Source organism: Chrysochloris asiatica, unplaced genomic scaffold (assembly GCF_000296735.1).
Source record: "Chrysochloris asiatica unplaced genomic scaffold, ChrAsi1.0 scaffold00017, whole genome shotgun sequence".
In the NCBI taxonomy this organism is placed as follows: Eukaryota; Metazoa; Chordata; class Mammalia; order Afrosoricida; family Chrysochloridae; genus Chrysochloris; species Chrysochloris asiatica.
The window spans coordinates 29,195,202-29,210,164 of NW_006408535.1; the positions used below are offsets into that span (position 1 = coordinate 29,195,202).

The following is a 14,963-nucleotide window of genomic DNA, read 5'->3' on the forward strand; positions in this document are numbered from 1 at the left end:
GAAACTCCATGGGGGCAGTTCTACTCTGTCATATGAGTTGGAATTGATTCACTGACACCTAACAACAACAATGCTTGGTTGGCTTCCTGGGAATGGGCCAAGTGCAGCACACAAAATTGTAATTGCTAGAGTTTTTTGTGTCTAAGTGTCAGAGCAAGAATTCATCATTATCTCCAGAAAAGCCTGAATTAGTTGACCATCACCACAAACTGGAGTCCGATTATAGTACATTACAAATTCTCAGGAGTGTATAAATCCTTAAAGATACAACTTCCTTTGAACTTACGAATATGTCCAGAAAACAAATAGAGGAAACACTAAAAAGGGCTTACTTATTAATGGACTGACATTTTTTATTTCCTTCCTTTTCTCTCCTGAATTTTCATCTGCTTTCCCTTTTAAAATGAAGCAAAGATTCCCAGAAACACTGTCTTAGGAAACCACTGTCTGTTTGACCTTAGGCAGGGGCCCTGGAAAGTAAGCTGACTTTAATGTAAATTGGGGTTTCCTTCTGGCTTTGGACATGTAGGTATAAGAAGAATGGAGTGGGAATATGGACTGAGTTTCCTCCAGGGAGAGATTTGAGTCCTCTCTTGCTGATCTCAAGCTCCACAGCTCAGTTACAAAGAACAAGAACAAAGTGCTTGTTTATTGAACCCAGAAACAAATTTAGGAATGGAATAAATGAACTTTGTGCTCTGTTTCTTTGCATTAATAGACGCTTCTTACCTGCTGTTTCATAAAGGGATACTGAAACATGATGGTACTTTTATTAGTTAACTCTAATACAAATAGCAAGGAGCTCTGGTAGTATAGTGGTTATGAATCGGGCTGCAAACCGCAAGGTCAGCAGTTCAAAACTACCAGCTGTTCCGCTGGAGAAAGATGAGGCTTTCTGCTCCCATAAAGAGTTACAGCCTCAGAAACCCTATGCAGGGTCGCTATGAGTCAGAACTGACTCCACGGCACACAGCCGCCACCTGGTAGCGTAGTGGTTACAAGTCAGGCTGCTAATCTCATGGCCAGCAGTTCAAAACTACCAGCAGGTTCCATGGGAGAAAGATAAGGCTTTCTGCTCCCGTAAAGATTTATAGCCTCAGAAACCCTATTGTTGTTGTTGTTGTTGTTAAGTGCCGTCGAGTCGGTTCCGACCCATAGCGACCCTGTACAGGGTCTCCGAGGGTGTAAATCTTACGGGAGTAGAAAGCCTCATCTTTCTCCCGCGGAGCAGCTGGTAGTTTCGAACCGCTGACCTTAAGGTTCGCAGCCCGATTCGTAACCACTACGCTACCAGAGGACTCAACGGCACACAACCACCAATATAAATAGCATGTGCCATGTCATGTCCCTGTTTGTGCAGTAGGTGTCAGCCACACACAGCCTTTCATTTCCTAAATCCATATTTGTAAGAAAATGACCCTTTCACCCAACCTCACCCTCTCCAGATCATTTTTTTTTTTTTCGTTTTAAGCATGTGAAACATCTGTAAATAATCATACAGAAGTTGGAAATAGAGTTGGACCATTCTGTTTGGAAAATGGCCAAGCTGAAGATAGTGTGAAAGGAAGGGGCAATAAATAGGGGTAGTGTTGAGGTGAGGGGAAGAGTCTGAGATTAAGTTACTGAACAGATGTTAAATACTGGTATCAACTTGGGTCTCTAAAACACACAGCTATATGACCAATTCAAGAAGATGTGGCCAAGTTCTTAACCAAAAGTCTTCGGCTTGCCCCAGATGAGAGAAGCTGAGGCATCAACAAGTAGCTACCGTATTCTGGGAGAAGTGCCACTGATATCCCTCTTGGCAGTGAGTTGGTTGGTTAAGTGTAATGTTGTTGTTAAGTGCTGTTGAGTCAGTTCCGACCCATAGTGACTCTGTATAGGTTTTCCGAGGAGCAGCTGGTGAGCTTGAATGGCCAGACTTACAGTTCAAACGGCTTTGCAGTCTGGTGCATTAACCCACAGAGCCACAATTTGTTGTTGTTGTTAAGTGCCGTCAAGTCTGCTCTGACCCATAGCGGCCCTGTACAGGGTTTCCGAGGCTGTAAATCTTTAAGGGAGCAAGAAGCCTCTTCTTTCTCCTGTGGAGCAGCTGGTAGTTTCAAACTGCTGACCTTAAGGTTCGCAGCCTGATCCGTAACCACTATGCTACCAGAGCTCCACAATAGGGGGCTTCAAAAAGTTTGTGGAAAAAATGAATGAAAAGATAATGGTATTTTCCCAAGAATTTTTCTGAAAACCCCTTGTATTGTCTTTGACCTCAGGTAAGACATTTCTCTAAGCTTCATCTTCCTATTATTTTTTAAATGGAAAAAATAACTGCCTTGTCTACCCAAAGTTTTAAATTGGAATTGTGCATAAAACAGTTTATAGACTGTAAAACACTATCTCAATGTAGATAATAGAATACAAATATAAAAATGGATATAAAACAGAGGTAAGAATAAAGAATTTAGTGCTCAAAAATTTAAAAACTTCCATTAATCACTTCAACAAAATGTTCACAATATATTACACCAAGACATTTCTTCCTCTCTTGTGTTTAATGTGAATCAGTGAGATGTAGGATAAGCACTGGGCTGTTAGTCATGGGTCGGGGGTTCAAATCCACCAGCAATTCCTCAGAAACCCTGTTCAGGGTTGCTGTGTGTCAGAACCAACTCAATAGCATGTAACAACAATATATTGGGCTGTTAACCACAAGGTGAGCAGTTCAAACCCATCAGCTGCTCAAAGGAAAAAGATGCAGCTTTCTGGTCCTATAAAAATTACAGGTTTGAAAACTCTTTTGAGCAGTCTACTCTGCCCTATGAATTGGAATTCTCTATGAGTTGGAATTCAAGTACTAAAGAAATAAAAATCTTAATCTTCAACAGCCTTTCCTTTTCAATATGGTACACTTAGTACCATTTATTCCATAAATGTATTTGACCCCATACCCCTTAACTTTGAAGTTCATACATTGACATTGTTAAATTTAGCATATTGTGGTGAATTTGCACTGGTTTTGGATAGGGATCTCAAATATATTATACTCATGTTTTATTTAGCCTGTATTAAATCTAAATCATTTAAATTTGATACAAAAAACATTAATGAAAGAATTCACATTTGAAAAGCAGAAAGATTATTCGCATTACACTTTGATCTGAAATCTGAGCAGACGTCTTCAAATTGGATTGCTTAAAAAGGAATCCACCAAATTTTACCTCAACATTTTCTAATATTTAGAAAGAATAGAAGCAATTCAAAATCTTTCCTTTGCCCATGACTCATCCTCTCCCGTAGAGTATTGTGCTACATTCCCTGCCTGTCTGTTCTCTTGGTTGAAAGCCCTCTTTACATCACCCCACCTCACCCCACCACCCCTCTCTTTTTTGCTGAGACTTTCAATTTGTTATATCTTAAACTGACAGGAAAAGGGGGTTGAACTCCTAACCTTTGAAACCTCTTAATACTTGCTGAGTGATCAAGAAAACCCACTGCTGTTGAAGCAGAGTGAAATACTGATTAGACTTTACCCCATCTGGAAAAGTCTTTGCTTCAATGGTTCCACCAGCCTATTTTAAAAAATTAAGTTTTAATTTTTCTTAAAATCCACAGTGTTTTAAAACATTTTTCCAAAAGGCAAAGCCAAATTTCTATATTTAGTGGGTCACCTTGGGAAGCTTTATTTTTTTAAACCTACTTTTAAATCAAATCATTTTTCATAATATATGTAATTGTTATTAATTGCCATTGAGTTGATTTCAACTGTCAATTTCAGTAGTGCTCCATGTGTGTAACCTTGTCTTCCAAGGTACCTCTGAGTGAGTTGGAACTGTCAACCTTTCAATTAGCAGTGAAGCTCTTGAACACTTGTGCCACCTTTTTGTATTAGATGTAGAATACATTAGATCTAATACATTAGATGTAGATGTGGCGCTGTGGGTTAATGCGCTAGATTGCAAAGTCAGTTTGAACTGCAAGGTCGGTGGCTCAAGCTCACCAGCTGCTCCTTGGAAACCCTATACAGGGTCGCTATGGGTTAGAACCAATTCCATGGCACTTAACAACAACAACAAGTGTTGTCTTGTAGATTGCTTCATACTGTTGTTTTGAAGCATTTTCCAATTATAAATAGGCATCATTGCTTTCACTGTGAGTTCACAGTTTCTGGATGAGATCCTTTGGAGATGCCAAGGCACAATATCAATCTGCTTGTTGTTGTGTACTGTGATGTCAATTTCAACTCATATCAACCCTACGTGGAAATGTTAATCATTTCTTATGCCAACAAGTCAATAACAAGTCAATTCTTAAACTAACTCAGCAAGGTGTTGAAAATTCCCTGCCCCCGCCTTTTAAGTCATACTCATACTTAGAGACTACCAGAAAGATGTTTACTTGAGTTTTATTGACTAGGCAAAGGCATTTGACTGAGTGGATCATAACAAATTATGGACAATATTGTGAAAATTGGGAATCCCACAGCACTTCCCTGTGCTCATTGGAACCTTTACATAGACCGAGAGACTGTCATTACAACAGAACAAGGGGATAGTGAATGGTTTTAAATCAGGAAAGGTGTATATCAGGGTTGTTTCCTTTCACCATACTTTGTCAATCTGTATACTGAGCAAATAATCCAAGAAACTGCACTATATGAAGAAGAATGCAGCATCAAGATTGGAGGAAGATGCATTAATAACCTGCGAAATGCCGACAGCACAACTGTGCTTGCTGAAAGTGAACAAGTCTTGAAACACTTACTGATGAAGATCATAGAATACAGACTTCAGTTTGTATTATGACTCAATGTAAAGAAAATGAAAATTCTCACAACAGGAACAATAAATAACATCCTGATAAATTGAGAAAGGTTGAAGTTGTCAAGGATTTCATTTTGCTTGGATCTACAAACAATGTTCATGGAAGCAACAGACAAAAAATCCAACAATATATATTACATTGGAGAAATCTGCTGCAAAAGACCTTTTAAAGAGTGTTAAGGAACTCTGGTAGCATAGTGGTTACGAATCGGGCTGCGAACCTTAAGGTCAGTGGTTCGAAACTACCAGCCGCTCCGCGGGAGAAAGACGAGGCTTTCTACTCCCGTAAGGATTTACACCCTCGGAAACCCTGTACGGGGTCGCTATGGGTCGGAACCGACTCGACGGCACTTAACAACAACAACAAAGGGCAAAGATGTCATTTTGAGAGCTTGACACAAGTCATCGTATTTTCAATCACCTCATATGTATGTGATGGTATGTGATGGAGTCCTTGTGTGACGCTGTAGGATAAGCACTGGACTGCTAACCGAAAGATTAGCAGTTCAAATCCACCAGCCACTCCTGGGAAATGCTATATAGGGTCACTATGAGTCCTGGTGTGGCACTATAAGATAAGCACTGGACCACAAAGTCAGTTTGAACCACAAGGTTGACAGTTCAAACTCACCAGCTGTTCCTCAGAAACTCTATACAGGGTTGCTATGAGTCAACCAACTCATGGCACTTAACAGCAACAACAACACGAGTCTATAGCACTTAACAACAACAACAACATATGCATGTGAAAGCTGAACAATGAATAAAGAAGACTGGAGAAAAATGGGTGCATTGGAATTATGGTGCTGGTGAAGAATACTGAAATTATCATTGACAGCCAGAACAAATTAATCTGTCTTGGAAGAAGTACAACCAGAATGTGCCTAGGAAATTAGGATGATGAGAGTTTCTTTCATATACTTTGAATATATTATCAGAAAGGACAAGTCATATTCAGCAAAAAAAGAGAAAGTCTCAATAAGATAGATTGACACAAGGGCTGCAACCATGGATTGAAACATAACAATGTGAGGCTGGTGCAAGACTAGGCAGTGTTTTGTTGTACATGGGGTCGCTATAAGTCTGAACTGACTTAATAGCACTTAACAGCAACATACTCCTATTCATAATTTAAAAAGCACTTGGGAGGAATATCAAAAGCAGAAAGAGTTTTAGATTTTGAGTTTAAGGAATTTATGGATGTAAAAAAATATTAAGATTTTTCAAAGGCCCCATTCGACCTGGTTTTGTGTCATTCTTTCCTAGACTAGGTTTGTTGTTGTTGTTAAGTGCCATCAAGTTGGGTTCCGACCCATAGCAACCCTGTATAGGGTTTCCAAGGAGCAGCTGATGAGCTTGAACTGCAAACCTTGCAGTTCAAATGGCTTTGCAGTCTGGCACATTAACCCACAGCGCCACACCAGAACTCCTAGAAGTCCCTTTTTTTGTCTTCTCGTTAGGTGTCCTGGCGTCCATTCCGACTCATAGTCATCCTGTATAGGGTTTTCAAGGAATGACTGGTGGATTTGAACCACCAACTTTGTGGTTAGCAGCCCAGCATTTATCCTGAAGCCACACCAAGACTCCTTAGCTCTAAATAAGAGCTGGAACCAGTGAAGTTATTACCTTTTCCTGGTAATTTTGTTTTCTCTACATTCTTACTAGCTCAGAATTACACTAAATTAATCTCTTTTCCATTATTGCTCATATTATTTCCATGCCTCTTCCCCACAGATGAATTCCCCATACTTTCAGAAATTTGAAGCTGATATTCCTACAAGCTTCTCTCCTGTATCCTCAAATAACCCAGACTTAAATATTTTAATACATTGACTAGGGTTTTTTCTGTCAGCATTCATAGTGTCTGCGCAACTGTTCTCTTATTTATATAACTCACAAATGCTGCTTGACCTGTAGCGCTATACTAGCTAGTCGACGTTCCCGGAGCAATAGACATGGCAGGATTTTACTTCCACTTCGTTGCCAGAAGATTACAAAAATAATCTTTTCTCAGAGATCTGTAGTGGCCGTGAGCTAATGTTTAAATTGAAGAGGAGGGGGAGACAGGACTGAGGATGGATAGGAACCGAGAATGTGGGGGCGGAGCCTAGTCCAACAAATAAAATCGCTAACTCAAAAGGAGGCACGTTCGTGTGTGGTGGAGTCACTCTCCTATAACCCAGAGGGATGGGGCCGTCTGTGCCGTAAGGACGGAGATCAGAGGAAGGAAAACAAGGACGAGAAGACAAGCGAGAAATATAAGGACATCTGGAAACAGCGGAAGGCAGAAGGGGAGGGGAAAAGCAACCCACGGGTCAGGTGGAAACAAGATCTAGAGCAAACCGGTCGGGTCCACAGTTTGTTTTGCTGAGAGAGAAGAAAGTACCTGGAGATTGGCTTTTTTTTTTTTTTTTTTTCTTTCAGCTAGTGAAAACTACTTTTATCCTCATTATAAAAGAAAAGACTAGGGGAGGTAAAGACGGTCTCTGTTTTATTAGGGGGAGAGCTTAAGGGGAATCAGACTATTATCTTAATACGTCTGAAATAAGCCACAGCCCAGTACACAGGGCAGAACCACTCTGGTTCCTGAAGATCTGCATCCCTTTCAGGAAAATACCAGAGAGTAGATGGTACAGTTCTGTTTTTATATTTGAATATATATGTCTCTTATTTTTTTAACATCACTTTCCTTGTTGGTAAGCACAAGTGACAAGAAAGTGTCCGTATGGAGTAGGAGTACTTTAAATTTCTTTTTTTAAAAAGAAAACTCTTACCTGTGTCTGCTTTAAAGTGTAGGTGTGGTCCTTATTTCAGAAAAGGGCATTTTAATTTGAAAGCTCATTCTAAATATATTTATACACACACACACATGCTCTTTTAGAAAGATACCTTTTGGAGATTGAAAGACTACTGAGCAAAAATGGAAAAAGGAGCCAGGCAACGAAACAACACCGAAAAGAACCAGCCAGGTGGGACTGAGTCAGATGCCAGCCCTGGTTCCGGAGAAGGTTCAGTAGCCCTGAAGAAAGAGATTGGATTGGTTAGTGCTTGTGGTATCATTGTAGGTGAGTCCAATTCCCTTACCCATTGACCATTCCTTCTCCTCTCTGGTGCCTCTTGGGGAACCTTAACAGCTCTAAAACACTATTTTTCTTCCTACCCTTTTAGGAAAGGCTTGCCAGTCACCTGTGCTATATCTGCACTGGTCAAATTGGGAGGTATAGGAGGGGACAAGTGATATATGTCATGTCTTCTTCCAAGTAAATTTGAACAGTTCTGTCCATGGAGCAGATATGGTTTATAAATCTGGCTGATGATCAGTCTTATCTGGGAGTTTGTTAAAGAATAAGGCTCTGGGTTCCATGTTTGGAGTCTCTGATTCTGCAGGCTTAAGCTGGGCTGGCAGACCTGAATTTTTCATAAGCTCTTCTGCAGCCATCTCCTCAGCAGACTGTGTACTGGTTTTTGAGATGTATTTAGTAGATATTTTGTTGTTTCATGTTATATGAAACTCTGTTCCTGTTTTTGTTGTTATTGTTGTTAGGTACCATGGAGTCGATACCGACTGTGTTCCTAGAGGGAGCATAATAACTAAAAATAGTAACAACAGCAATAATAATGCCTTGCATTCCTATAGCATTTTCCATTTTATGCAACACTTTCACCTTGTGAAATAGATGTGAGGAAATTAGAAGAAAAAGAAGAAATTGATTGTACCTTTTTTAAGTGTATAGTTTTAGTTTCTCTGGTTGCTTAATGGAATGAACTTGTCTCTTAACATTTCACAGAGCACCCCTGTGAGGTTTTTGAGGGAGGTTGGGAGTAACTAGAATATGGAGTCATGGGGGTTAAAATATGTGTTCTTACTGGGAGGCTCTGAAGCTGGGGCACCTGGGTGTCCCTAGAAGTTCCAGTGGAGGCCACTCTGAACCCAGCTGCATGGTACAGAACCCGTAAACCCTTTACCTTTAAGTTAATTCCCACTCATGGTGACCCCATGTATTTCAGAGTAGAATTTCTCCATAGGGTTTTCTTGGCTGCAATCATGGAAGCAATTTTCCAGACCTTTCTTCCACAGAGCTGTGGGTGGGTTCAAATTGCCAACCTTTAGGTTAACAGTTGATCACAAATTGCTTATGCCACCCTGGCTCCTCTCTATAGGACAGTGGGGTTCCTAATACAACCCCACATCTAGACAGCATATCCTCCCCTTTCCAGAGAGGCCCTGGAGATGGGTAGTGAGTAATGTCTCCCTACTGCCCACACTTTAGTGGAAGTGGCCAGCAGGGCGAGTTCCCTTCTTCTCAGAGAAATGGATGCAAGATTGTCAGGCCCAGATATGTTCTGTCATCTCTCCAGAGTTCCTTTGTGAAGGCTGCTTCCCATAAGCCAGTTTCTCTGGGTGACTCCATGTTCTAGGCAGTAGTACAGAGACTATTTGGCACCAGAGCAATAGTGACACTGAGAACACCCTTGAAATTAAATAAAATCAGTCCTGTTTTCAGATAATCCTCTTTACCTCTACACCTTCTACACTTCAGTAATCATGTTATCTCCACTCTCTTTTTGAATTGAAATTCCATATTATCTAATTCTCTGACTCTGAAAGACTTTCTAGGCATCTACAATTATAAGATAGGTAATATTATTTAAAAAAAAAAAATCATAGTCATGATCTGAATCTTTTATTACTTTTTTTCCCCCCACCTCCCCTTTATCTCTATTGCTCTAAAAAATGAGATCAGCAAAGTGCTCAATATGTACAGCACATGCCAATTTAAGGTCTATAAATAACCCTGCGGCTGTTACCTCTTTCACCAATTTCACTGATATGATTAAACGTTTACCTCCCTTTTGGAAGGCTCTAATTCATATGCTGATATGCACACCCCCAGCACATAAACACACTCAAACCTCCTTCCTCCTGCTTCAGCCTTACTTACCCATTCTTTGTATATGCCAGTTATTCAAGGGTGGAGGGCATGTTTCTATATACTGAGATTGTTTTCATTCCTTCCATTAACAAATTTCTAAGACTATGAGGAAATGGGAGTATTCAGTATAATGAGTATGACTTCAATTGGGTAAATGTGAGAATCATCCTAAAGTTCCTAAAGAACAGCTATGGCGTTCTGTGGGGAAAAGAAATTACAGAGATCCCAAATATGTGATTTCAGGATTCCTAAGTGTGAAAATCCTTTTGGAGTTGATAGATGCTACAAGGGGGCTTCAGAAAACTTGTGGAAAGATGGGATTAAAAGATAATAGAATCTTTTTCGCAAACATTTTGAAGGTCGTTCTTATCTTACCTCCATTTAAACTACACTGAAACACAGGTTTACCTTCTAGGATGATAGGGGGCCAAAATCCTCTTTATTCTCTCCCCTATGTGGCTATTGAACTGCAGATACATTCTCAGCTTCTCTGTCCTCGAGGGGGTTTCAAGTTGATTAATAGTGATTAAAGTTTTTTTCAAGACCAACCACAAAAATAGAAATGGCAGAATGAAATAATCTGTTGTTCAGTATCAACACAGTTTCTGAAGAAAGATGCCAACACTATGGAAGGAGAGATCAAAACACAAAAAGAGAAGAGACTTTTCCTAATTAAATCAGGTGATGAAGTGTGAGAAAGTATTATTTGCCCCAAGTCTATCTCATACTCAATTTGACTTAGAGTTAAACGACATGTTTCTTATAATCTCATAAAATTTAAGATCTTATTCATTCATAGTCATCATTGATTATCTAAAGTAGTAATACCAAAATGGCGGGTGTTAAGGAAATATAGAACTAACAGAAGACTTGTGTCAAAGAGTTACTTATAGCCTGTAGGGGAGATGAAATTCATATGCATTAAGCAGAATGGAGAACAGAAAATTGATGACGTGACTGAGTTGTATAAAAACGAAAAGAGGGCAATGTTAAATAAAATGGTGGAAAGCACATGAAAAAAGAGGCTTTCACCAAGAACTAGACTGAGAAACATCTTGAAGGATAGGGAGAGGGAAGGGGGGAGAATGGAATGGAGAAAATGACTGGGAGGTTTTTGGTTTTTTTGTTGTTGAGAATATGCACAACAAGTTTCTACAGGTACTCTTTGTGACATTGATGACATTCTTTGACTTGTGCAACCATTCTCTTCCTCCTTTTCTGAATTGTTCTTCTTCCATTAGCACAGACTCACTGCCTTCTAAGTCTCCTATCTAATCTTTTGAGTTGCTGTTATCAACTTTATCCCATTTGAATAGTTCTTTAAAAAGCATAATGCTTAAGGCAGATTTTTTTTTTTTTTTTTTTACTAGTTAAGCTAAACAGTTGTTGGGTTTTAAATGACTTCAGGGGATACTTTTAGTTTAAGGTTTAAAGATGATCTCAGGGCAATAATTGCACTCTTCATGGCTCCAGAAAGTCTAGTTTATAAGAATTTGAAATTCTGTTTTGCCTTTTCCCCTTTTTGATCAGAATTCTTCTATGGAATCTTTGATCAAAATGTTCAGACATGGTAACCAGGCACACCTTTCCTTAATGGGCCATGCTGTCCCAGCCATGTTAGAAACACCCACAGAGTTCCTGGCTGTTTAGGTCACTTTCTTCTAGTTATATAGTTAAGTACTGTGGGGTAAAGAATTTAATTAACTCAAATAATTTTATCTTTGGTTCCTGAGCCGTAACCTCTTCCCAGTGATTTAAGTGTCTTTGATAAGTACTTCAGATCATGCTTGAGGTTTATGCTAATGAAGTGTCTCTAAGACCCTCTTGGTGATATCAGTTGACCTTGTGGATACAGAGAAACATGATTCTGTTAATCAAACCTGTGTAGTGATGCCCCATACAGACTTTCATTATGGAAGCTCCATGGGCTTTCTGGTTGTTAAAAAGACAACTCAGGAGACTGAGAAGAGTTGCACATGGGAGGATAGTATGTACCTTTTCAGGACATAAAAGTTCCGCATTGGGAATCCTTTGTATCTTTTTGCTATAATAAAATTGTAATTGTGAATATAGCACTTACCGTGAGTTCTGTGAATTGTTTAGTGAATTATTGAATTTGAGGAAGTAGTGGGAGCCAGCAGGTCAGAAATGGGGGACTCTAAGGAGCTCAACGAGATGGATCAGCCAGGTGGCATCATTGATGGACTCAAGTGTGGCAGCAGTAGTGAGGTTGGCCCAGAATCGGACATTGTTTCATGCTGCTGTGCATGGGGTCGCTATGAGTCGGTTCCGACTCGATGGCACCTGACAACAACAACAACAAAGAGCTCTGATAGCGTAGTGGTTACGAATCGGGCTGTAAACCTTAAGGTCAACAGTTTGAAACCACCAGCCGCTCTGCGGGAGAAAGATAAGGCTTTCTGCTCCTGTAAAGATTTACAGACTTGGAAACCCTGTACAGGGTCGCTATGGGTCGGAACCGACTCGACGGCATTTAACAACAACAACAATGGACTCTTAGAAGGAGCTCTGGTGACACAGTAGGTTAAGTGTTGAGCTGAAAGGTTGGTAGTTAGAACGCACCAGCTACTCCATGGGAGAAAGAAGCAGTTTGCTTCTATAAAGATTTATAACCCTGGCAATCCTAAAGAGCAGTTCTACTCTGTCCTACAGGGTTACTCTGAGTCAGAATCACCTCAACGGCAGTGGGTGGAGGTGGAGGTAGACCTCTGAGTACATAGTAAGTTGTTGATGTTAAGTACCATTGAGGCAGTTCCGACTCATAGCAGCCATGTCTAGGGTTTCTTAGGAGTAGCTGGTGGGCTTGAACTGCCAACTTTGCAGTTCAAACTGACATTGCGATCCAGTGCATTATTCTGCAGCATCATACCAGAACCCCCAAATTTGTAGCCAGAAGGGTAGAAGTAAGGATGTCACGGGGACTCGCAAGCTTGCAGCTGGTGTTTGTGGTCTTAGGTCGACTTGCCCATCTGAAGGACATAACTTGTGAGGTCTGACCTAGCTCTGGGTGTTTCGGGGCAGAGGAAGAAGTGTTGTGTGTGCAACTGGTGTCAGAACAGAACTGAATTGAATAGATTTAGAATTATTTTATCCCCCTGCCCCACAACTACATACCTAGAATCTAGGTCTGAAGACAAATAGGCACGTGTCAGCATCTAAAGCAAATGTACATAATTTGTTGGACTTTTTAATATTCAGCACAACGTGTGTTCACAGGGAAACTTTGTATATTTGCTACAGTGCAATAGTGGATGCTCTGGTAGCAGAGTGGTTACGAGTCAGGCTGCTAAACTCAAGGACAGTATTTCAAAACTACTAGCTGTTCCACGGGAGAAAGATGAGGTTTTCTGCTCCCGTAAAGATTTACAGCCTCGGAAACCCTATACAGGGTCGCTTTGAGTTGGAACTGACTCTAGGCACATAACCACCACCACCACCAATGGTAGATGCTGATCTAGCTACTAAACCATATGCACTCTCTCAACTAACAAGATTTTTTAAAAAAATAGTGCTTACTGACTTCTTACTAAATGCCACTTCCTTGCTATAAATGTGTTGTTGGTTTTTTTTTGGGGGGGGGACACCCAAAGATGACAATTAATAGCATTAGATGCTATTATTTTACTTTTGCTGGTATTAATAAACTAACCAGAACACAAACATGTACGAAACTGAGAGCATAATATAAAGAGTGTGGGTTTTGGTAAATCAGTGTTTGAGTCTTAACAATGATTTACATTCTTTATATCCTTGGGTGAGTTATTTAATCTTTCTTATTCTCCATATCCTTGGATATAAGTGGGAATTTTCACATTTACAGGGTCAAATGAGATTGTGGATGAGAGCAAGCTCAGCCTGGTGCTTGTTTAGATGGCACATTTATGGTAGCTCCAGCTCTAGCCCATTCTGAGTGGTGGTGGAACTGATGGCTAACATGCATCTGGCCAAAGAGCTAGATTCTGACCCTTTGAAGTTAAAGGGGTCTCTGAGGTATTAGTGAGTGTTATGGATTGAATTGTGCCCTGCCCAAAATATATATTGGAATACTGACCTGTGAATATAATCTCATTTGGGAATAGAGTTTTTCCTTAGTTGTGTTAATGAAATCTTATCAAATGTTTGTTTGTTTTCTAATTTTTTGTATTTGTTGTTGTTGAGAATATACACAGCAGAACATACAGCAATTCAACAATTTCTTCACGTACAATTTAGTGACACTGATTACATTCTTCAAGTTGTACAACCATTCTTACCTTCCTTTTGCAAATTGTTCCTTCCCAATTGATGTAAACTCACTATCCTCTAAGTTTCCTATATAATCTTTCTAGTTGCTGTAGTCAATGTTATTCCTAATAGGTAGTTCTTAGAAGAAGAGCACAGTGCTTAAGGGAGCCTGTGCTATGATGTATATATACTGGGGTGTCTTATTTAATCCTGACAATCAGTCTATGAAAGTGTTTTTGTTAAGTGTCATTGAGTTGTTTCCAACTTATAGTGACCCTGTATAGGGCTTCCAAGGAATGATTGGTGGTTTTGAACTGCTGACCTTGCAGTCAGAAGTCCAGTGCTTATCTTACAGTGCCAAACCAGGACTCCTGGAAGTAAATATTATAATTATCTCTATTTTATATGTGGGGTAATTGAATCACAGAGCCATTGGGCAGTTCACCTAGGGTTATACTGCTAATAACTGAGATGATCTGATTCCACACTAAAGCCTTTGACCATTCCCTATCAAATTGTTAACCAAGAGAGGAGGGAGAAAGGCTGGGGTGTATTGGGTGGTGGAAGGGTGGGACTTGGAGGAAGATAATCCTGAGATTGATATCTGGAAAGGTTATAGATGTCTGATACTAAAAGTTGGGGAAAACTTAAATTTTTTTAGATAATTGTCAACAGAGAAGTCTGACTAAAGGTGTATGTATGTGTTGTATGTCGTTGAGTAAATTCTGATCCACAGCAACTCCATCACAGACTAGAACTTCCCCCATAAGGTTTCCTAGGCTGTAGTATCACCAACTCTTTTCTCCTTCAGAGTCACTGGCAGGTTTGAACCACTGACTTTTCATTCCACAGACTAGTAATAAAGTCCTGGTGTGGCACTGTGGGTTGATGCACCAGACTGCAAAGCCATTTGAACTGCAAGGTCAGAGGTTCAAGCTCACCAGCTGCTCCTCGGAAACCCTATGCAGGGTCG

The 14,963-nt window shown here is 40.1% G+C and overlaps 1 protein-coding gene across 1 annotated transcript in view; it reads left to right on the forward strand.

The window, feature by feature from the left end:
• Window positions 1–7,702: 7,702 nt before the first annotated feature.
• The window catches only part of SLC7A8 (solute carrier family 7 (amino acid transporter light chain, L system), member 8), a 64,011-nt gene continuing 56,750 nt past the window's right edge, over window positions 7,703–14,963 (forward strand). The window contains exon 1 of the mRNA XM_006835439.1: window positions 7,703–7,876. Within this exon, the coding sequence (XP_006835502.1) occupies window positions 7,732–7,876 (145 nt within the window). The 5' untranslated portion in view covers window positions 7,703–7,731. The remainder of the gene's footprint in view (window positions 7,877–14,963) is intronic.